The sequence below is a fragment of the Mesoplodon bidens genome (assembly GCF_964165515.1).
Source record: "Mesoplodon bidens genome assembly, chromosome: Y".
In the NCBI taxonomy this organism is placed as follows: Eukaryota; Metazoa; Chordata; class Mammalia; order Artiodactyla; family Ziphiidae; genus Mesoplodon; species Mesoplodon bidens.
The window spans coordinates 47,283,517-47,306,720 of record NC_138180.1 but is presented as its reverse complement, the minus strand read 5'-3'; the positions used below and the strand labels follow the sequence as shown (position 1 = coordinate 47,306,720).

The following is a 23,204-nucleotide window of genomic DNA, read 5'->3' as shown; positions in this document are numbered from 1 at the left end:
ACACTGTTTATTGATAGTGGTTCTATTTAGGTGTTAATAATGGGAAATTCAGGACTGACCAGGGATTGGAAGTTCAGGTTTCTCATTTTAACTTATTATTTCTAGTAATAAACTAATTAATTTTGACATGTTGCATAACCAGAATGTTATTAACCAGTCATATTTCACATTTTTTGTGTTTATAACACACAGATGATGTTAATTACATGTACTGAATTTAACAACTTATATCAGAGATAACCTTCAATTTGTGAGTTACCATCTGTTTTGGGCCAGAGAATAGGAATTTGATACTAAAGCTTTTTCCTGAACAGCTTGTAATGAGAGCTGTTTATATATTAATTACTTAATTGAATTATTATGGATTTTAATGTTTTAATTTTCAAGCAGTTTGGGGCTTATTGTGGTGACATCTGCTCATATTTTGATACTTTATGGTGTTTAGCGGTTTCATCATAGGGCTCTTTTGGGCTTACAACCCAGTCCTGAAAATAATTTGCTGTCTGCTTCAGGTGTTCTATTTCATCTCCACTACCGAATTTTTTCATAATGAAATGTATTTTTATTTTATAAGCAAAGGCAATATTCCCTTGTGCCTGCTTCAGTCTGGTGCCCTTTAATTTCTATTCAAAGAGCTATAGAGAAATTTTGTTTAAATCTTATTATTTTCCTTCAGTGGTAGCTTTTTTCAGTTGTCCTGGTTTTATCTTATATATCCTTATGTTGTTTAAAAATGTACTGTAATGAAACTTAAGGGCCTATGAACCTGCTTGTAGAATCCTTTTACTCTCCTTTCTTTGAACAGTGTAACTATAAACGTGACTCAGTGAGAGTAATTTACTTGAATTTCCTTAAAACATTTCAGGAGGTTCTGTATAAATTCACTAATAAGAAACACCTTCGGGGCTTCCCTAGTGGAGCAGCGGTTGAGAGTCTGCTTGCCGATGCAAGGGACACGGGTTCGTGCCCCGGTCTGGGAAGATCCCACATGTTGCGGAGAGGCTGGGCCCTTGAGCCATGGTCGCTGAGCCTGCGCGTCCGGAGGCCACAACAGTGAGAGGCCCGCGTACTGCAAAAAAAAAAAAAAAGAAAGAAAGAAACACCTTCATTCATAGCCTCACTTATGGATTTGAATTGTATTAAACCTGGCACCTTTTTATTATCACTTAAGACTATTGAACAAGAATTTAGAGAAAATAACAGGCATTTAATTTCCTTAGTTTTTGAGCTTGTAGATCATTTAAACCCTGTAGGAGACTGGATTCACTCACAACTGAAGACAGTTTATGAGTGAAGAAGGTAAATATCATTAAGTAGATCCTGGTTGACTGCTTACTGTTTATACTGAGTGAAAAATAAAAATGAGTTTTTGATATGAAGGATTATCTTATGAGATATACCCCTGGCTTCTTCAGAAATCCATGCAAGTGGAACCTCTGTGAAATGGAAATGTAGGAAAACAGTAATGTAAAAGTTGAGAGTCAGTGCTTGCTTTCGCTTTATTTTTAGGGAAGCCAAAAAAGGAAAAAAAAGATTCTAATGTTTCTGTGTTTTTTTGAGCACATAGAAGAGTGGATATCTGCACACAAACATGCATGACGTGATTATTGTAAACATTTGCCCAAGCAATGTCTGTAATGTCAGAAAAGATGTCTGGAGCATCTTTTCTTCTCTTAAGGGTGTGTACAGTTTAATTTATTGGTTGTATGTGATACGGTCCCTAAAACAAAGATATTTTAAGTGGGCATTAATTGCCATTGAATGGTAGCAGGAACAGTATCTGAGCTAAAATCGATTTTATTTACTTTGAGACTTTTTCCTTACAAATCTCTACATGTACCATAATACTGACTGGCCATTTTAATTTCTCCTTTTTCACACTGCAAATAAAACTGCATAGTTTGTGTTAAAGTTTTAGGACAGAGATTATGAAACAGTAAAATGTGTTAAGTTTGAGTTGGGATGAAAAAGAAAAACAAGAATAGGACAGGTCAAAGGTGAACAATTCCCAAAGAATTTTAAGGTGTTTTTTGTTGTTACTGTTGTTGTTTTTCACATCTCTCTGTTTCTCACCAGGCAGGTCCCAGCAGACACTTGGCATTTTATATGATCGGATGCTGGGGAGCCCACTGGTTCAAAGGTCTACACATGACGTCAGCCTAAAGGTAAATGCCTGGCGTTGATCTTTGTCTTTTACCTGCAATTCATTTGAAGCTGAGCTGCGTTTTGCCAAAACTGAACACCTTCTGTTTTAAAATGCTTTGCTTAGAAGGAGTCTGAGGTCTTTCTCCTTGTTGAAGTTGAAGGTAGTAGATAGAGCATCATTAAATAATGTAGTCCATTCTACACGACAGATTGGCCTTTTATTGCCTTCTAAGAATTGTGGATACTGAACCAGCTATTATAAACTTTTCTGGGTCTTACCGGAAGCAGAGGACACTTTCTAAAATCATTCCCTCTTGTCAACACTGTGAATTAAAATTAAGCTGCAAAATTAATTATAATTGGGCACATGAGTCTAGATCTTAGTTGGCCCCTGTATCTTAATGCTATGCTTTATTAGTTTCTTAATATGATTTGTGTCTGTCTGCAAATTGATTTACTACTTAACCTTGAAACTTCTTAGAAGAACATGTAGCTTACTATTTATAGATCTAGTGAGAGGATACGGTATCCAGAAGAGCAAACCAAACAATCGTAGATGGACAGGCATCAAGAGTTGAAGCCCAGGGAGTTCCCTGGCGGTCCAGTGGTTGTTGGGACTTCACACTTGCATTACAGGGGGCATGGGTTTGATCCCTGGTTGGGGAACTAAGATCCTGCAAGCCACATAGCCAAAAAAAATCAAGAGTTGAAGGCACATTCCAAACTAAAACTGATGGCTCCCTTCCCCGTCCACTACCAAGAAAAAGTGCTGTTATCTTTTGATAGATGGGATTTTAGGGTTTGATTTTATCATTTACTGTTTTGTGTTTTCTGGTTGTTTCTTCAATTTTTTTAAGTTAAAAAACTGATAGAACTTTTGTAATTTTAAGAACATCAAGATGGAAATTTGGGGAAGATTTTTGCTTTATTGTTTTAAAGGAACCAATCAGAACGAAAATGATAGACCCAGATTTAACCAAAGTAAGAATCTTAGAGGGGTGAGATAGGGAGGGTGGGAGAGAGATGCAAGAGGGAGGAGATATGGGGATATATGTATATGTATAGCTGATTCACTTTGTTATAAAGCAGAAACCAACACACCATTGTAAAGCAATTATAATCCAATAAAGATGTTAAAAAAAAGAACCTTATTGAAGTATTTTTGTTTAAAGCCAAATATATAACAAGGTAAATATGTACAGTTGACCCTTGCCTGAGTTTGAACTTCACGGGTCCACTTATACATGGATTTTTTTCAATAAACCATGGACTGCTGTATACAGTCCATGGTTGAATCCACAGATGAGGAATCATGGACACAGAGGGCCAACTGTAAAGTTATAAGTGGGTTTTCAACTGCACAGGGGCCAATCCCCCTAACCCCCATGTTGTTAAAGGTTCAACTGTATTAGAATTTCAATATTTTACTTAAATATTTGTAAAGTTTAGTTTGTTTTAAAAAATAAAAAATTATAAAAGGTTCATTGAGTCTGTGACATCAGATGTTGACATCCGTGTTGTAACATGAATCCTTTTTTATGGCAAAATAATATTCCATTGTATGGATATACCACATTGTGTTTATCCATTCATCAGTTGACGGACATTTGAGTTGTATTTACTCTTATTGAGTGGTTATGAATAATGCTGCCATGAACATTCGTGTACCGGTTTTGTGTGGACGTATACCTTCATGCCTCTTGGGTGTATACCTGGCAGTAGAATTGCCAGGTTGTTATGGTAACTCTGTTTAACATTTTGAAGAACTGTCCAACTTTTCCAAAGTGGCTGCACCATCAGTGAGTATGTTTTGAAATGCAGTTGAACCATATTTTAAATGTCAGAGGGAAGAGGAGGTCTGTTGCTCATTAGTGTTTCGATTGTGTATTAATTCAGTATTTAGGGAACGTAAGCTTTGCTTGAATTGAATTGAATTGGGCACATGCTGACTTCCTGCTGTGTGTGAGGCATTGGTGTTTAGCTTTATAGATGACTCTGGAAATTTTTGTAGCCTTTAACTCCTTGCACAGTTTATACATGCAGATGGTCATTTGGGATCGTGCTGGGAAATGACACACTGTTGCTTACCTACCATAGGACCCATGGTGCATCCACGAGCTTGGGAGTCATCTGCATAAACCACATGCCCTTCCTCTCTATGTTGGGTGCTGTGCGTCAGAAAGTGAGGGCTAATATCTGTTCCCCTTAAACTTACCTAGTTTCGGCAGGTGCCTCCTTTGAAAGCCATTCGCAGCAGACCGTGGCTGTGGTGTTTTCTTGGCTCTTCATTTCACGGTGGTTGGTGTGTGCACAAGGAACATCCACATTTCGGGGCATCACCTTCAGGTTCTCAGACAGGAAGATGTCAGGCTGGGATGCGACAAGGCAGGTGTGCTCTAATGTAGAAAGGAGGAAATCTTCAGGAGAGCGAGCTTGGCAGACCTTTTCTGTCAAGGGCTAGAGGGTAGATATTTGAGGCTTTGTGGGCCAGTGGTCTGTGCTGCAGCCGTTCAGTTCTGCCCTTGTTGTGTGAGAGCAGCTGCCGATCTCACACAGATGAACAAATGTGGCTGAGTGCCAACAAAACTTCACCGACGGACACTGGAATCTGAATGTCGTATCAGTTTCATGGGTGGCAAAATAGCATCATTTTGATTTCCTTTTCAACCATTTAAAAATGTAAAAGCTATCGATAGGTCACAGTCCTTGCAGAATGCAGCTGCAGGTGGGAATTGCCCTGTGGGCCACAGTGTGCCCACCTCGACCTAGAGAAGCACACCTGTTTTATGTCTCCCTCTTCTGACTGCAGCCTTTGAGTTGGAGGACATCCGAGGTGGAACTCTGCAAGGTCTGTGGCGTGCTTAGGACAGCATCCAAGTTGTGGTTACTCGACGAAAGCACTGCAGATTCTCAGGGGGTCAAGACTTTTAGGAATCTGAGGGCCTCCCACGTGAAGAGCGGCTCTGAACTTGTGTAACCGCCCCCACTCAGATGTTCTCAGCCCTAGGCAGTTCCCCGCCCCTCCCCAGGGGACATTTGATCACGTCTGGAGACGGTTTTTCGGGGAGATTGAGAGCTTCTGGCATCTAGTGGGTGGAGACCAGGGATGCTGCTCTATATCCTCCAGTGCACAGGGCAGCCCATCCCGGAGATTTATGTGGTCCCAGAAGTCCGGAGTACTGAGAGTGACGAACCCGACTCACAGCTCCTGTCACTACTTTATTTTGTGTTTTAATCTTAACGGTTTTGTGGCTGTGGAAGTTTAAGATGCCGAGCATTTGACTACAAGACTGAGTTCCTGCGTTTGCTGACATAACGTGAGGCTCATTGAACTCTCAGCAGATACTTGGGTTCATGATGCTTTAAGTATTTTTCTTTTTTTTTTTTTTTTTTTTTTTTTTGTGGTATGCGGGCCTCTCACTGCTGTGGCCTCTCCCGTTGCAGAGCACAGGCTCCGGACGCGCAGGCTCAGTGGCCAGGGCTCACGGGCCCAGCCGCTCCGCGGCATGTGGGATCTTCCCGGACCGGGGCACGAACCCGTGTCCCCTGCATCGGCAGGCGGACTCTCAACCACTGTGCCACCAGGGAAGCCCCTAAGTATTTTTCTTTTAAAACTTTTTTTGTTGTTATTCATTTAAATTGAAGCATCAAAATACGCTTTAACACCAAGATTTTTGAGACGCAGTCTACCTCAAAGGGCAAGGCATCGCCCACCTTAATATCTACGGAGAAAACCACAGGGTTTATTTTTCAGGACTTTGGAGGTCACCTTATATGAGTAAATGACCTCACTTATGACTCCACCTACTGCAGAAAAGGGAATCATCAGGGCCCAAATAAATCCTGCGTGTGTGGGTGAAAATCACAGTGTCTTAGAGGTTTCATAACCAGCCTGTACGTATTACTGAAATTTATCTGAGGGCCTAGTGCACATTGTAAAGAATCCAATTCCAGCCTCTCAGTCTTAGAGATAATTAAAATCTGTATGTTAATTTACAGATTAATCGGAAGCATTAGCTTACAAGACCAAAGTCATTAGAAAAAGAAGGCAGACTACTCTTATGTGGAAGAAGCAGCTGTCTGTGTCTCCCAAGGCACTTTGCTTTGAAGTCTTGGGTACCTGAACTGGCATTTCACTGTGTAGAGGAGAAGACTGTAAAACGATAACTGTGCTATTGGTCTTACATGCATCGTCTGGCTCCGTGATGCAGATTTTTTAGCAGCGGTTTGCTGTTACTGGGTGGAACATTTTTTAGAAAGGCTTCCTTCTGGGTCTGCCTCCCCATCAGGCAGAGAGGTGTAGGGTGGGTAGGGTTTGCGGCTCAGAGGGTTTGCGAGAGGACCCGGTGGCCGCGTTGGAGATGCACACGTGGTCTTGGCGGTGACTCCAGGACCGGACGCCTCTCTTGTCACGTCAGCATCCTTCATGGCTCTGCACACAGGGTTGGGATGAAAGGCCCCAGCCAGCCGTTAATTAACCCAGAAGGGCAGCCAGGCACAGGAAGGACCCTTTTTGAATGCCTCACCCAGGGAATGTTTTCGATTTTGTGAAGCGCAGCATTATTTTTGTAGCCCAAGAAGACTCGCTTCTCTCTGCCCTCTCAACCCTGCAGCTTTATTTCCTAGTTAGCTGGGTTGCTCTCATAGTGATGATTTCTGAAGACACTGCCAGATTTTAATTACATTTTAATGAATATGAAAACAGTTCACGTTCATAGGAGAAAATTTGGAAACTACAGAAAGGCACGCACATGTACACAGGTAAAATTCCAGCATGATCCCACCCCTGGAGAGATGGGTGTACTTTATTATATTTTTTATATTTTAGAGGGTATCTTTTGTGTGTGTGTGTACAAAATGAAATTTAGCAACATGCACATTCCATCTTGAAACCTATTTTTTTCATGTATCGCCGTATCATGGACATTTTCTCCCGTCGTGAAAATCCTTTTGAGGACTGCATCTTACTACACTAGTTCATTCTTATATTTAAATGGCAGTTCCACTGCTAGGCATGTGAACTCTGATAATAAAATAATAGTTCTTTGATTATATTTATAATTTTGGACCATTTGACTCCCAAGTAAGTAAATATAACTCTAAAATTAGTGAAAAATCTTACCTTTGGGGGGATTTTTTTCTTACTGTAAAATAATAGACATACTCATTGGTGAATGAAGATATGTCTATTAAAAAAAAAGATGAAACCACTGTTAACATTTTCCTGTTCCCTGCCCAATCTTTTCTATGTATATATTCTATAATTGGGGTCCAACTGTAAGTGCCTTAATTTATTGAATCACACTCAGACTGTCATTGGACAACAAAATAGCTTTCAGTAGCTTCAGGGGCTACATATCGGCTTCGTTACAGTTATGCCGGAAGAACAGGTATATGCAATGTATAAAACAAGCCTGCTTCATCTCCACGATAAGCTGGGTCCCCATCAAGATTGTACAGAAGGATTTATATGTAAATGTTGATGCGTAAATTAAAACTTTGCATCTTGAACTGACTGGGAGACCCCTGGGAAACTCAGTTTCCATTTGAAGAGAGAAAAACATTATGGATAAAGCAAGCAGGGAGGTGAGACCCACTGCGTTCCAGTCAGCAGAGAATTTGTGAAATGCGGAGAGAAGAAAAGCGCCTTGTTGGGATGAGGTAATCTCTAGCAGAGTTTCCCGCTGCTCTGGCTCTCGGTCCTCAGTCTGCACGGAATCATGTCCCAAAGCGCCCTGAGCCTCGTCCAGAAGATTACTTTAAGGGATGGATTCTTCCAGCGTGAAAGCCAGCAGACTAATAGCAGAGATAAGCCATGAGACAAAGTTTCTTCCGTCCCTGATTTAAAGGATTTTAAGAGAACGTTTCGTAATGGGACCGACTGTTACAAGAGAAACTTCTGCCACCAGTGATATCAGCCGAGCACCACGCCCCCCGCCCTGTAATCACTGTGCGCTTACTTCGCTGTTCGCGATCCAGCCTCCCCTCCCGTTGGCAGGGAACACGCTTGCCCTTCCTGTCTTCCTCTCGCAGAGCCAGCTCTCTTGTGATAATATCCTTTAAGATAATTAAAGCGCAGTGAAGATTTTGTTGTTTGGGGGCAGTTCTCTCCCTTCCCAGAGCACGAGAGCCTATGAAATACTGTACGTGCATACTCAGTACAACGAAACCCTCAGACACCATTTCTCCTGCAACTGAATTTTGAACTATTTTGTGAGCAGGACTGACTCATACGAGTTTTTGCCACCTTGAAGTTAAATCGTGAAAAGGAGAAATACTGAAAATAATAATGATAAGTAATCTTCCCTTTAGCTTCCTGATGGATTTAACCCCGAATTATTACGTATGTTGGAATACTCATCTTGCGTGGGGCAACTCCAGGGATGTATGTCATCCGTCCGCACTAATTCTTCCTCCTTCTGTAAAGAACAGCGAGGGAATGTGTAGCTTTACCTCACGGTGAGGGTGGTTATTTCTTTTCTGCACAGTCGCAACGCTGAAGACCTCAAATCAACCTAACTGGAGGTGCCTCGAATCAAAACTGGGTCAGGCAAGAGAATAAACACAATTGCAGTAATTAAGAGCCCTTTTTCATTTTTTTCCTTCTTTTGGAGGCCGAGGGGGATCTGCCGGTGCTGAAAAAGCTCTCCTTTATTCTAGAGCTGGAAGGTTGGAAGGCATCCACGGGTGTCGTCGGGTCTTGAGCCGGCCACGGCGGCTGCTCCGGAAACGGGCGAGGTGCTGCCGTGGGAGCTGGCCCTCCGGGTTTCCGTGGTAGAAGTGCCGGGCCGAGCGTGGAGGAAGGTGCTTTCTCGGACGGGCTCTCGACCCGCCGCTGGCCTGTTGACACGTCACCTGCTGCCAGCTCTGAATCACTTTGGCGAGGGTGCTGTGTTCCTCGGGCCCTTTCGGGGGCTCTTTGCTCTGGGGATGCTCGCAGGTAGCCGAGTGGGAGTAATAGCCATCCTGCCTGTCTCCTGTGCGCGGGGCCCTGACGGGGAGTTTGTATAAATGCTTCGCGTCCTCACCGCCTCTGCCGGGTGGAACGGCTCTCATGATCCTCAGTTTGGAGAAGGGAAAACGGAGCCACGTGACCCGCCCTGCAACCCACAGCTAGCAAGGGATGGAGGTGTGATTAGGAGTCAGGCCACCTGGCTCTGAGCCACGAGGCCCCCGAGTCCTACGTTTTGTGATCTGCTCTGTGGCTCTCAGGACGTTAGTTCCCTTACCTGTAGCCAGTAAGTCCGTGGACACCGGAACCATCACCGTGGTGTACCCCAGCTTTATTGCAGCCAGTACAAGCATTTTGAGCTCCGCATCACGTGCCCACAAAAATCGTCCTTGGCAGAAAGGACACAGGCCAACTTCTCCCCCAGCTCACAGCCCGCGGTGATGGCACGGAGGGCCGTCTTCCCGCCCTGGGTCCCAGGGAGCACTCGGTACGTCCTTGAAGGTGACCCAGCACACACACACCCTGCCACAAACACACACAGATCCTTCCTTTCCTCCCTTTTTCATGTTTCTCCGCCGCATCTTGTGTCCGTCAGTCAAGGATTCACCTCCTCCCTCTTCCAGACCTTCCCCCCTCCTCCCTGACCTAGCCTCTCCTGGAGCCATGCTGCCGTGCCTCTTAGCACCTTAGGGTATAGGCGCGGGGCTTTAACTACAGGAGCTTGTCGTTGTTTGCATAGACATCTTACAGCTTCAAGGAAGCGGGGTGTGTGTGTGTCTGTGTGTGTCTCTGGGTGTGTGTGTGTGCGCGTGCGCGCCTGCATCTGAATTTGTGTCATCCCCGCTGTTGCCATCACCATGCCTTGAATGTCGTAGGTGCTTGGTAATTGTTTCTATCATCACTTTGTACCTCATTTATCTCAAGTGCGGGAAAAGCAGGGTGAAGCATTTGCCCGTGTTTTGGTTTGCAGCGGGGTTACAGTGAACACGGGACTGGGGTCCACGTGCTCATCTCACGGGAGGCGTGGCGGCTTCTCGCTGTGGGGTCTTCTCGTCACAGAGCGTTTCTTTCTGCAGAGGTGTTTGTAGGCAGCAACGTCCGACCCTCATGGTGATGGAAGAAAGTCCGTGGCGAGCGTCAGGGCTGTGCGAGTATTTGCAGTGGCGGAGTGCCTCAGGGCTGACAGAAACCGCCTCCCGCCTGCAGGATGGAACGTTGGTTCTCATTTCAGATGCACAGAGACAGAAAGGAGGCAGAAGAGTGGTTCCCAGGGCCTGGGGTGGGGGGGACCGGGGACAGAGGTCGTTGGCGGTGATAAAGAAGTGGTGGAGGTGTGGGGGGGTGGCTGCCCAGGAATACGGATGCCCTCGATGCCACCACCGGCTGGTGCACTTCAAAATGGTCACGGTGGTAAATTAAATGTTGTGTGTATTTTAACACAATTGAAAAAACAAAACAAAACACCAGACCTGGGACTTGAGCCACTGATGTAGATTTCGCTTGTCTGTGTCTGGGGTAGAGAAGCCCGCGCCCGTCCCCGAGTGAATGGTGTGCCCGGGGCCGAGCTCGCCGGCTAGGAACTCACTGCCTTGCCTGCCGCTACTTCACACCTGCGTTAAGAGCTGGCTCACCTTTCAGCAGAGATAGCGAGGGGGGCTTTGAGGAGACGTGTTTTTAGAGCCGGAACCCCAGTTTCCTGCTGAACAGGAGGAAGGCGCCCTTCCTTCAGCCTTGGCTTGCGGGCTGCCTCAGAAAACAGCGCCCCACACGGTCAGATGGCAGGCGTGGCACGAGATGTCCTCACTGCCACCCACACCAGAAACTCGGCGTGGGGAGGTACCCCCAGACCCTCGGCTGAGAGGTCTTCCAGCCCAGCAGAACTTTGAATAGCACTGTCATACCAGCACGTTTATTTACTATACATGAAATTATACAGAAAATCCCTGATTTTAAAAAATCCATCATCTTATTCTAACATCTCTCTCTGGAAATTGAGCTCTTGTCTTGGAGAAAAGAGGATAGGTAACTCTTCTTCCCAACCTTATGTAGATCTTGGCAAAATATGTCTAAAACAGTAGCTTTTGCCAGGTGAAGATCAGCCGTTTTACTCATTTGAGTCAAAATAGTGACGTTGACCCAGTAAACTGACAGCAACCACCTTCAAGCGCGTTGCTCAGAGGTACCGCAGTTAGACACCAGTTAATTGTTGGTTTCTCTTGATTTTGGTGTAATCAAACCCAAAGCGTTGGAGTGGATTGAATGTTGCCGCGGTTTATGGTCAGTTTAAAGAATGTTCTCCTGTGTGTATTGAATAGTCTCACAATACACATGCACATTTCAGTTCACTAGTCACTGTAAATCCTTTTTTTGGAACTAGTTAGGTTTTAGAAGAAGTTTAAGCCATTTAATTTAAGAAGCTGTTTTATTGGTGGGCGGGACTTTGATCCAATTATTAGATCAGGTTTTTTAAAATTAATACATGTATAGGCATACCTCATATGTGTACATACATGTACCTCACATGTGTACAATCATACCTCATAAATGTCACATGTTGTACTTCGGAGACATAACGTTTTTTACAAATTGAAGGTTGGTGCCAGCCCTGCAACGAGCAAGTCAGCTGACGCCATTTTTCCAACAGCATTTGCTACTTTGTGTTTCTGTGTCACATTAGGGTAGTTGTTGCACCATTTCAGACTTTTTCATTATTATTATATCTGTTATGGTGATCTGTGATCAGTGATTTTTGATGTTATTGCAAAAAGATTACAGCTCACTGAAGGCTCAGATTTTGTTTAGCATTTTTTAGCAATAAAATTTTTAATGAGGGTATATAGCTTTTTTTAGACATAATACTGTTGCACACTTAATAGACTACAGTATAGTGTAAACCTAACTCTTACATGCACTGGGGAACCAGAAAAAAGCCCTGTGACTCACTTTATTGCTGTGGTCTGGACCTGAACCCACAATACCTCCAGGTGTGCCTATGTTGAGGTGGACCAGTCAGTAGAAACACATGACACTCCTGTGGACCAAATGGTATCACATCCCTGGTTCTATCGCAGGCCGGGGATGCTTTTTGTTTTCTTTCCTCTGCTGTTTACAAATCAAAAATCCTTTAAGAAGTTAAAACCATATTGGGGAAATCATTCTGATCCTTGGATCCTAACTTAAAATTTCAGAGAGAAGATGAATCTGGGATCAGAAAGTAGAGAGCTAGAGCTTCAACAGAAATTTTCTTAGTTGGAAAAAAGGCTGATGCGTAAAGAAAAACAGGGGAACGGACTAACAAAAGTCGTCCATAATTCCCCTCTCTTGAGGATCTTAAATTCTCTCACTCCAGAGTCCTGTGCTAACGCTTGTGCAGACACTTCTAATATATATTACAGACACTTGTGGGGTGGGGAACGTTGAACCAGGCTCTGGGTACAGGGGTGTCTTCCATATGTATCCAAATACCTTCTCCTTAGAAAGCAAGAAAGATCTGGATGCTGAAAGACAAATATCAGTACTTTCCTTATGAAAATGTGATTTTGTGGAAAGATTTTACATAGACTATTTGAAAAAGCCAAGCTCTTATGGTGCATTTTAAAGGATCCTTTTTAGCAGCATGGCCGTTTCATTAAGCAACGTCTATGAGCTAGCTCCACGGTGTCTTACAATTTTATAAATGGAATTCATTTCAAACACAAAATGCTTAGTTTTCCTGTATAACCGTTGTTCTCAGCCAGCAGCAGTTTAGCAATTTGTAATATTTAGCAGTGTCTGGGGGTGTGTTTGATCATCACAACCGTAGGGGATGGAGGGAAGGTTGTGCTGGCGTCTAGTGAGAAGAGGCCAGGGATGCTGCTAAACATCCTACAGTGTGCAGAGTGTTCTCAGAGAATCGTCTGGCCCCAAGTCAGACTCCCTGAGGCCGAGAGACCCTGTTGGTGAGATTAGATTTCCCTGTTTATAAGTACTGAAAATGACAATAAAAGAAAAGCGGGTTAGGGGTGGTGTCTATTCAGGCTGCTCTAACACAATACCATAAACTGGACAGCCTAAACAATAAACATTTATTTCTCACAGTTCTGGAGGCTGGAAGTCCAAGATCAAGGCACCAGCAGATTCAGTATCTGGTGAGGACCAGATACCACCATCTTCTCTTCCTGTAGGGTTTACACTAGACTGTAGTGTATTAAGTGTGCAACAGTGTGTTCTTACATGGCAGAAAGAGGGAAAACGCTCTGGGGTCTCTTTTTATAAGGGCACTAACCCCTTCATGAGGGTGGAGCCCTCATGACCTAATCACATCCCAGTGGCGCCACTATTTACTATTTACCATAGAGAGGAACTGAAACTGAATTCCTCGTGAGAACTGAGTCGACATCGTTACTGCCACTCTATATCATCAAAAGTCTCTTTAGGGACTTCCCTGGTGGTTCAGTGGTAAGGAGTCCGCCTTCCAGTGTAAGGGACTCGGGTTCGATCCCTGGTCGGGAAACTAGGATCCCACATGCCGTGGGGCAACTAGGCCTGCACGCCGCCACAACTGGAGAGGAGAACTAGAGAGAAGCCCACATGCTGCAACTAGGACCCTATGCGGCCAAAAAAAAAAAGTCTCTTTAGAGCTACACTATTCTGCCGTACACATCTTTGTTATTATTTGTTCTGTCCTTTGAATAATGTTTTATTTTTTCCCTTGTATATGCTCTGATTTCATAGCTTTTTATTTAGTCTCAAATATCTTCCTAATGCCATCTTATATGTGAACTCCCCAGAGTTCAAGCAGACATCTCAGGACAAATTTATATAGATATATATGTTTTTTTGTTTGTTTGTTTTTGTTTTTGTTTTGTTTTTTTTTGCAATACGTGGCCCTCTCACTGCCGTGGCCTCTCCCGCTGCGGAGCACAGGCTCCGGACACACAGGCTCAGTGGCCATGGCTCACGGGCCCAACCGCTCCGCGGCATGTGGGATCTTCCCGGACCAGGGCACGAACCCGTGTCCCCTGCACCGGCAGGCGGACTCTCAACCACTGCGCCACCAGGGAAGCCCTGACAAATTTATATTTTGACTGTCAAATTTTCTTTCCAGTGTCTACAAAAGTACAGAAATACCACCTAATTAAGCGAAGAAAACAAGTATTTTTGCATGACAAAATTCTGGTAACTACAAATTAAAATCTTGTTAAGACGACGAAGTGAGACCTGGAGTGCCCCAAGAGGCCACTGTATTAGTTATCTGCTGCTGCCTAACACATGACCACAAATTCAGCAGCTAGAAACAGCACGTTCATTCTTTCACGGTTTCCCGGGGTCAGGAGACTGGGCACGTGCAGGACTCCTCTGTGCAGGGTCTCGAGAGGCTGTAGCCACGTGGCGGCTGGGCCGCATCCTTATTTAGAGCTGAGAAGGGAAGGGCCTTCTTCCAAGCTCACACTGTTGGCACAACTCAGTTTTCCTGTGGTTGTAGGACTGAGGCGCACAGCTTTCTACAGACCCCCCTCGGTGCCCCGGGCGGTTCACATGAACGCCAGCAGGACAGTCTTTCTCTAGTCCAGTAAGAGTCTTGCACAATGTAATGTAACAATTACAGGAGTGACATCTGGTCATCCTTGCCGTCGAACCTAGCCAGGGTGTGGCATCCATCTCCTTTGACGTATTCTGAGGGGTAGAAGGGAGTCACAGGTCCTGCCCACACTGGCTGGGAGGGGATTATATCAGGTGGCACTCACTGGGGGGCCATCGTGGGGTGTGTCCATCATGATGACCTTTAATTCACATCCTCCCAACTTGAAATGTGCATTTCGTCCTTTTATCGTTTTCTAAACAAATGGACATTTAATGGTAATTCAATAATGAAAGATTTTCCACCGTAAAGATGCCTGAACACATATGGCATGGCCTCTGAAGACAGTTCCCAAACAGCCTGAAGTGTTCGGTATTGATGACATAATTGAAGGAAGTTGTGGCCCTTCTCGGCCGCTGCCGTTTGGAGTGAACGCTCTTACACATGTGTGAATTCTGCTCTCTCTGTGGATAAAAGAGTTCTGTTTGATTGACTTCTGTCGTCTTGGGCCAGGGTGCTCATAGGTCTGAGTTAGGATTGTGAAGAAAATAAGGCTCTGTTCTTACTGTCTGCCTCAGACCCAGAGGCTTCCGAAGTCCCCATCATCCCCTCACTCCTCCCCTAGGTTTCTACCTGCCTTCCCATACTGCGGTCTCGGCCAGACTGATGCAGCCACTTCTGGGGCAAACTACAAACGATGTAGGTTCTCTCTGTGTCCATGGGCTGGCTTCCTGCACCTGGCCTCTGTATAGAAGCCACGTCAGGGTGACACATACGCTGACTTAGCTCCGTGCTGATGTGTGTCTGCCTTCTCAGGGCCGTGTGCACCCTATAGGTTCAGTGACGGTCCAGTTCATCACTGAACTTTTATGGGTGGAAGGTGTTATGATTAATCACTGCTTCAGAGCCACAGGTGTTTTCCAGACCATACGGTCGCCCTGCCTGGGGGTGTTGACGTGCCTGCTGGCCCGCCTGGTCGTCTTCCCCGTCTGTCTAGGAAAGGGTGGTGGCATCCAAGGCGGTCGCGTCTGTCCCGCTGCGCATCAGGATCCCATGCAAGCTCGCTGTCAACTGCCTCGTGACCATAACGCACACGGGATTTTTAGTGAATAAAAAATCAGTGTTTGTTCTCGTTTTCTGTGGCCCCTGAGCTTGTCTCCATTAGTGGTTTATATATGAGTCCATCCCAGCATTATAAAATGCACCAACTCATCTTTTTTGGGAAAATTTTCACCTGTATGAATGTGTCTATACACACACACACACACACACACACACACAATTATAAAATCTTTATGTAATCACAAAATACAACACGGATCAGGCATTAATTACCTTCACATGTACAACATCCTGAGTATTATATTTTTCAGTCATCTCAAAAAGAATGCAGTGAAAAACAAAAAACTACAGGCGGTGTTTCACAGCTCTCTTCCACTTTCTCCTCCCAGCTTGCTCACAGAAGGTGGCCCCCGCTTCGTGAAGACCTCATCGCCGTGAGGTGAGGCTAAGATGAGCATAACCAGTGACGAGGTGAACTTTCTGGTGTATCGGTATCTCCAGGAGTCAGGTAAGAGGGCGGCCTCCTGTCTAAAGGAAATCATCTTCCACATGCCAAGTGCAAAGCGAGCAACCATTCACTGGTCAAACACCCAGGCTATAGAAAAAGAAGAGCTCAGAACACTCTTGTTCAGAGGATTACAGGGGGGAAGAGAAGGTTCAGGGGCCGTCCCATTCCTGGGGTGGGATGAGGCAGCATGTTCTTCTTTCCCTTGACATTTCTGTTCACGTGAAATCAGATTGGAATTAAGATCAAGAGCAGTTGTGATAGATATGGTGAGGGGCGGGGGTGATTGGGGTTCTTGGCCCCCAGCACAGGGAGGGCATTTATGGGCTGGTGTACACTTATGGTGTGTATATATGGGGGAGGGGTGATTTGGGGTTCTTGGCCCCCAGCACAGGGACGGCATTTATGGGCTGGTGTATATATATGGTGTGTATATATGGGGGTGGGGTGATTTGGGGATTCTTAGCCCTGAGCACGGGGTGGGGGGCATTTATGGCCTGGTGTATATATATGGGGGTGGCATGATTTGGGAATTCTTAGCCCCGAGCACAGGGAGGGCATTTATGAGCTGGTTTGTACATATGGTGTGTATATATGAGGGTGGGGTGATTTGGGGTTCTTGGCCCCCAGCACAGGGAGGGCATTTATGGGCTGCTGTATACATATGGTGTGTATATATGGGGGTGGCGTGATTTGGGGATTCTTGGCCCCGAGCACAGGGAGGGCATTTATGGGCTGCTGTATACATATGGTGTGTATATATGGGGGTGGGGTGATTTGGGGTTCTTGGCCCCCAGCACAGGGAGGGCATTTATGGGCTGGTGTATACATATGGTGTGTATATATGGGGGTGGGGTGATTTGGGAATTCTTAACCCCCAAGCACAGGGCGGGGCATTTATGGGCTGGTGTATACATATGGTGTGTATATATGGGGGTGGGGTGATTTGGGGTTCTTGGCCCCCAGCACAGGGAGGGCATTTATGGGCTGGTGTATACATATGGTGTGTATATATGGGGGTGGGGTGATTTGGGAATTCTTAACCCCCAAGCACAGGGCGGGGCATTTATGGGCTGGTGTATACATATGGTGTATATATATGGGGGTGGCGTGATTTGGGGATTCTTAGCCCCGAGCACAGGGAGGGCATTTATGGGCTAGTGTATACATATGGTGTATATATATGAGGGTGGCGTGATTTGGGGATTCTTGGCCCCCAGCACAGGGAGGGCATTTATGGGCTGGTGTACACATATGGTGTGTATATATGGAGGTGGGGTGATTTGGTAGGTTGGCTTGAACAGAAATATATTGTCTCAGTGTCCTGGAGGACAGCAGTCTGAAAGCAGGGTGTCAGCTGGCGTGGTTCCTTCTGAGGGATGTGATAGAGTCTGTCCCAGCCTCTCTCCCAGCTTCTGGTGCTTTCCCAGCTGTCTTTGGCTCTCCTTGGCTTGTTGGTGCATCATCCCTTGATACATACCTTCACCTTCACGTGGCACTCTCCCTGTGTGCATGTACCTCTCTGTCTAAATTTGTCAGGTTTCTCCTTTTGTCAAGACACAGTCATATTGGATTAGGGGCTCACGGTATTCCAGTACGACCTCATCTTAACTAGTTACATCTGCAGTAACCCTTTTTCCAGATAATGTCACATCCTGAGGCGTACTGTGGGGGTAGGACTTCAACATATGAATTTGAGGGGCCAGTTCAACCTGTAACAGTTTGTTTTGCGCACATTTAAGCTTTATACACTTGGTGTCGTGTTGTATATATCCTGCAACTTGATTTTTCAAGAAGGAAGCCAATTCCCAGGTCCCACTTGCCAGAAACACACATGCTAGGACTCAGGGTGAACCAACTGTGGGCCCCTGGGACGGGCTCTTTCAGGGTCAGCCCAGAAGGGTGCGATGGGCAGGCCTTGCAGGTAAACCAAATGGCTCGATTCTTATTCTTGAACACATTATTCACCCATTGGAAAAATGATCCTGGGGCTTCCCTGGTGGCACAGTGGTTAAGAATCCGCCTCCAGGTCTTCCCTGGTGGCGCAGTGGTTGGGAGGAGTCCGCCTGCCGATGCGGGGGACACGGGTTCGTGCCCTGGTCCGGGAGGATCCCACATGCCGCGGAGCGGCTGGGCCCGTGAGCCGTGGCCGCTGGGCCTGGGCATCCGGAGCCTGTGCTCTGCAATGAGAGAGACCACAACAGGGAGAGGCCCGCGTACCGCAGAAAAAAAAAAAAAAAAGAATCCGCCTCCAGTGCAGGGGACATGGGTTTGAGCCCTGGTCCAGGAAGATCCAACATGCTGTGGAGCAACTAAGCATGTGTGCCACAACTATTGAGCCTGCACTGTAGAGCCACGAGCTACAAGTACTGAGCCCGCACGCTGCAACTACTGAAGCCCGCAACGCCTAGAGCCGGTGCTCCGCAACAAGAGAAGCCACCACAGTGAGAAGCCCGTGCACCACAGTGAAGAGTAGCCCCTGTTCGCCGCAGCTAGAGAAAAGCCCGCTCAGAGCAGCAAAGACCCAATGCAGCCAAAAAATAAAATAAATAAATTAGAAAAAAAAAAAAAGGTTATCCTGGGCAAAAGGGATGAAATACATCGGGCATGTAGCATGTTATAAATAAACCTCTCCCCAACCAAGCCTGGATCTCTCTTTCTGCTAGCGACCCCAGCTAGCATTTTTCATGGAAAGTACACGTTCTTTCTACATATACACTTGAACCTTTGGATTAGCTTTTGCCAGAACATAGTATAAAAAGTTGATAAGCACGTGAGCCATGGCTGTTGAGCCTGCGCGTCCGGAGCCTGTGCTCCGCAACGGGAGAGGCCACAACAGTGGGAGGCCCGCGAACCGCAAAGAAAAAAAAAATTGATAAGCAAAACAAAATAGGCACTGCCTAACCCCTGTAAATCAGGGAAATCACCACCGCTGCTCTGATACCTTAACCTCAGAACTTAGCCAGGGAATCTCTCACCTGGAGTACAAGTGTTCCCCTAGCCCTGATCTGTTAGATTCCCAGGAACGATTGTAAATGAAAGTTCCCTGTACCACACCCTGTCTCCCTGTAGACTTCCAGCACTGAATTTGGGATCCTTTCCTTTTAGAAACACCTCCTCACAAAGGTAGGATGAAGGCAAAAGCACGGTCAAAATGTGTAGACAAATCACACGCTAAAATCCCCGTCCCTCTGTCTGTGAACATCAGGGTAAATAAAGGGTGTGAAAGAAAGCTTTTGTGTAACCCAGAGAAAGGTTTCTCCCCGTGGTTGGTTCCTAGAGCCGTGGGGCAGGAGCGTTGCTGACCTCTTTGAATAAACACAGAAATCTCCATTCCTCCCCCAGAAAGGCGAAACTTCCTTTTTTGGTGTTTGTTTACATTTGTCTCACATTTGTTGATAAAGTTTCTGTAACCAGGCAACTGAGACAGAGACTTGGGAGACAGCAATGTATAGAATTTCATCAACGCTGATTGTATGTAACCTCTGCTGAACTGCTGTCCTAATTTGTCAGACTCCCTAGAGAAAATCCCATAGGTTGAGTGAGGAGTTAAGAGATTACTCTGTGTTCCTCTGACGACAGACCCGAGTACCCCACGAGGACATGCTCAAAGGAAGAAATGCCTAATGTGTAACTGTTCATTTTGGGGTGGTTTTACATGTTTATCTCAAATCTCAAGCTTTGGTTAAGCATATATTTATCGAGCACCCACCAAGTGCAAAGAGCACCTTCCCCTTGGCCTGTTAATGTCTCCTTTCTAGTTTTTCAAAAAAAAAGAAAAAGAAAAGAAAGAAAAAGGTCTCTTGATTAAGTATCTGTACTCTCTCTCCTTTGCCGCCATCAAATGCATTCAAGCTAAGTCCTGTATTGTGATAAGTGATTCATTCCTCAACCCCTCCCAGCGTGGCTTCTCTACTAGAGGTTGAAAGTTCTCTGTTGTGAAGTCTTCAGTAGTCTTCATCCTCAGGTTGTGTGTAGAAGAAAGTGGGTGCGGAGGAGGCCGGCGATGGTAGGTGGTGAGGACCCCGCAGTGAGGCACACCCCTGGTTCTCTGGTAGATCTGCCCACCACCTCACAACCAGGAATAGACTCAGAGTGTTCCACGCCCGCTCTAGGGACAAGTTCCCTGCAACCACGGGCACTCCTGCTCCTACCACCTGAGCCGATGCAGAGAGTCCTGCACTAAAGGTATCGCATATCAGGTAGGATGCTTTTGGCTGCAAGTAAGATAACCGACAGAACATTCATCCCCCCAGATAGCAGGAAGGCAGGGTATTGAAATGATACTTTCCTGAAAGTGTTGTGCGAATCCACGTCTCATCTCTGCAAACTCAGGAAAGAATCTTGAAAATGGACTTGTTTTGGGTTTCTGCCCTCAAGAGGCAGAATTCGTGTCATCTTGGACTCTTCCCTGACCTTCACCCAGCTGTATATATATTCCACAGCCTTTTCCTTAAAGGCTTGTTGTCACTGTTCGTTGTCTGAAGCAAGGGCCATGCCCGTAGAAAGCACTCCCTTAAATACTGTTGATTTGTGACATCTCACAGTTGGGCTGCATGGCAGCCTGATAAGTGAAACTGGTTAGTCAGCAAGGCTTTTCGACTCAGGAGATTTTGACCAGCTCTGGCACCAGAGTGGCTCAGTTGGTTTTTGCATGAGTTACGGGAGTCCAGTTTTGAGGGCTAGGAGTCTGTTGGCCTCTGCCTTACAGGGGTTAATCGTGTGGTCAGATCTGCCGTCTGGGCAATTTTTAGGAAGCAGATTGTGGCAGAGAGTCTTTGCCACGCAGCCCATAATTTCCCGTCATGATCCGAGCAAAGGCTCACTGCCCAGCACTCATAGAAGCCAGTACTGTGTCACCAGCTTTTGAGAGAAGAAGGAGGTCTTTTGCGAGGTCAACCTGCAAGGACACAAGGGGCAGGACTCACATCTGTCTCCCTGATCCAGGGTTTGGGGCAAAACTCAAAGGGTTGGGGGAGTTTTGAACTTGGAAGCCGACTGGCTAGTCTCCAATCAGTCCGTACAAGCTACTCGCACTGCTGGAAGCCAGGTTTTCCTCATTGAAGGGTTTCTCGCTTCATGAAAGGCTCTGGTGGCAACATTTCTATTCTCTGAGTCCCACAGACTGAAGATTCTTGGTTCCGGGGTCATCCTGGAGATGGGTTCTCGTGTTGTGCTGACACAGGGCTGTCTCTGTAAAATAACTCCAGGTTCGATCAATCAACAACCTGTTTAAGAAGGCAAAGCCCGTTTGAGCCGGTCGGTGTTTTCCATGTTCTCTCACTGTGGATGCGTGTCAGCCTGCCTGGGCTTCTGCGAGCGGCCCCTCCAGACATCCGATAAGTGAGTCTCTGTAGGCACATTAAATATTTCCTCTGGGGCCTCATCCTCAAATCTAAATTATACAGAAACATTGTTCTCCCAGATCCAGTGGGGCAGGGACCCATTGGACGCTAGCATTGGTGGCAGGCAGCTCTTTACACAACCAGGGTGTTTACCTGCCAGGAGTTGCCAAGGCTCTGGTGAAGGAGGTGAATGAATGGCTTTGGAGATCTGTCACGAACAAGCCCGAGTGTCTTTGTTATGTCGTGTGCACAGGACCAGCTCCATGACGGATGGAGGGAAAGATGGTCTCATATGGCGTTGGGTCCGTGTCACCGTTAATTCTGGAAAGGAGAGAAGGTCTGGGTGTTTGGGGCCAGATTCTCCATGACGTTAAATCGTGACAAGACCTTTTTCTCGTTCATCTCAGTGGGCAGCCTTGGAGAAGACAGACGTGACCTTTCCTTGTTAGATGTGGCTGCTTCTCCCCTCCCCACCCTCATCTGTACCATCTTTTTCTTTTTCCTTCTTTCTTTTTTTTTTTAATGTAAGGTATAATTTTCATGCCATAAGATTCACCCTTTTTGGAGTACAGATTTGCAGTGTTTGCCAGACGTTTACAGTTGTGTAACCACCAGCACAGTCAAGATACGGAACAGCTCCATCACCCCAAAAAGTCCCCCGTGGCCCTTCCCCCCACTGCAGCCCCTGGCAAGCACCGCTCTGCTTCCGGTCCCTGTAGTTTTGCCTCTGCAAGAATGTCTTAGATGTGGAATCTTACAGCAGGGAGCCTTGACAGTCTGGCCTCTCTCGGTGCGTTTGACGTTCGTTCACACTGGTGCATACGTCCGTAGTTCCTTCTTTACCGCTACGTCATGTTCCATTTTAGGGGTGCAGGGCGGTTAGTCCTTGTCCCGTGTGAGAACATTTGAGTTGTCCCCAGGTTTTGACGATTACAGCTAAGGCTGCTGCAGACGTTTGCATACAGGCTTTTGTCGTACGTGGGTTTTCATTTCTCTTGGGTTGGTATCTGGGAGTGGGATTGCTTGGCCGTGTGACAAGTGTGGGTTGAGTTTATCAGAAGCCACCACATCCTCTTCGGTCTCACTCGGCAGCGAGGCACTTCACAACCATCAGTGGTTTTATAGGTTTGATTCGCGTTGTATAGCTAATTGGTTCCTGGGGCGCAGGACATGTTGGAAAGTAAGTAAAAGGACACTGTGCTCCGCAGATACATCTACAGGATACTGATGAAGTTTTACGCTTCTTCTCAGGGTTTAAAATTAGCCTTCGTGAGCCTGTACCGGGGTCACGGTTTCCACAGATCTGCTGAGTGAGAGAACATCCACCCGTGCACACCTAGTCCTCCTTAAGTGTGCACCTTTCTGCAGGAGACGAGGGAACTCTGCCGCCTGGCCAGCCCTCCAGTGGGTAAGACCGAGCCTGTGGGCAGGACATACGTCCGTCTGGGCCGGCTTCCAGGTAGATAGCAGGATTCCTGCCGGCAGGGCCCCAGGTAGGGCAGATGCTAAAAGTTTCCATGCATTGATTTGACTACACACCCAAGGTATTAACGTCATCGAAACTTGGGGAAGTGTTTCTCTGCTGTGAGTTTTGTGACTGACATTTGCACACCATGAAGAACAGACAGAGGCTTA

The 23,204-nt window shown here is 46.2% G+C and overlaps 1 protein-coding gene across 4 annotated transcripts in view; it reads left to right on the top strand.

The window, feature by feature from the left end:
* The window catches only part of LOC308609733 (F-box-like/WD repeat-containing protein TBL1X), a 225,002-nt gene that overhangs the window by 155,205 nt on the left and 46,593 nt on the right, over positions 1-23,204 (top strand). For all 4 annotated transcript variants that reach the window (XM_081223442.1, XM_081223441.1, XM_081223439.1 and 1 more), the window contains 2 exons: positions 2,077-2,165; positions 16,109-16,227. In XM_081223442.1, coding sequence (XP_081079568.1) covers positions 16,170-16,227 — 58 coding nt within the window. In that variant the 5' untranslated portion in view covers positions 2,077-2,165; positions 16,109-16,169. The remainder of the gene's footprint in view (positions 1-2,076; positions 2,166-16,108; positions 16,228-23,204) is intronic.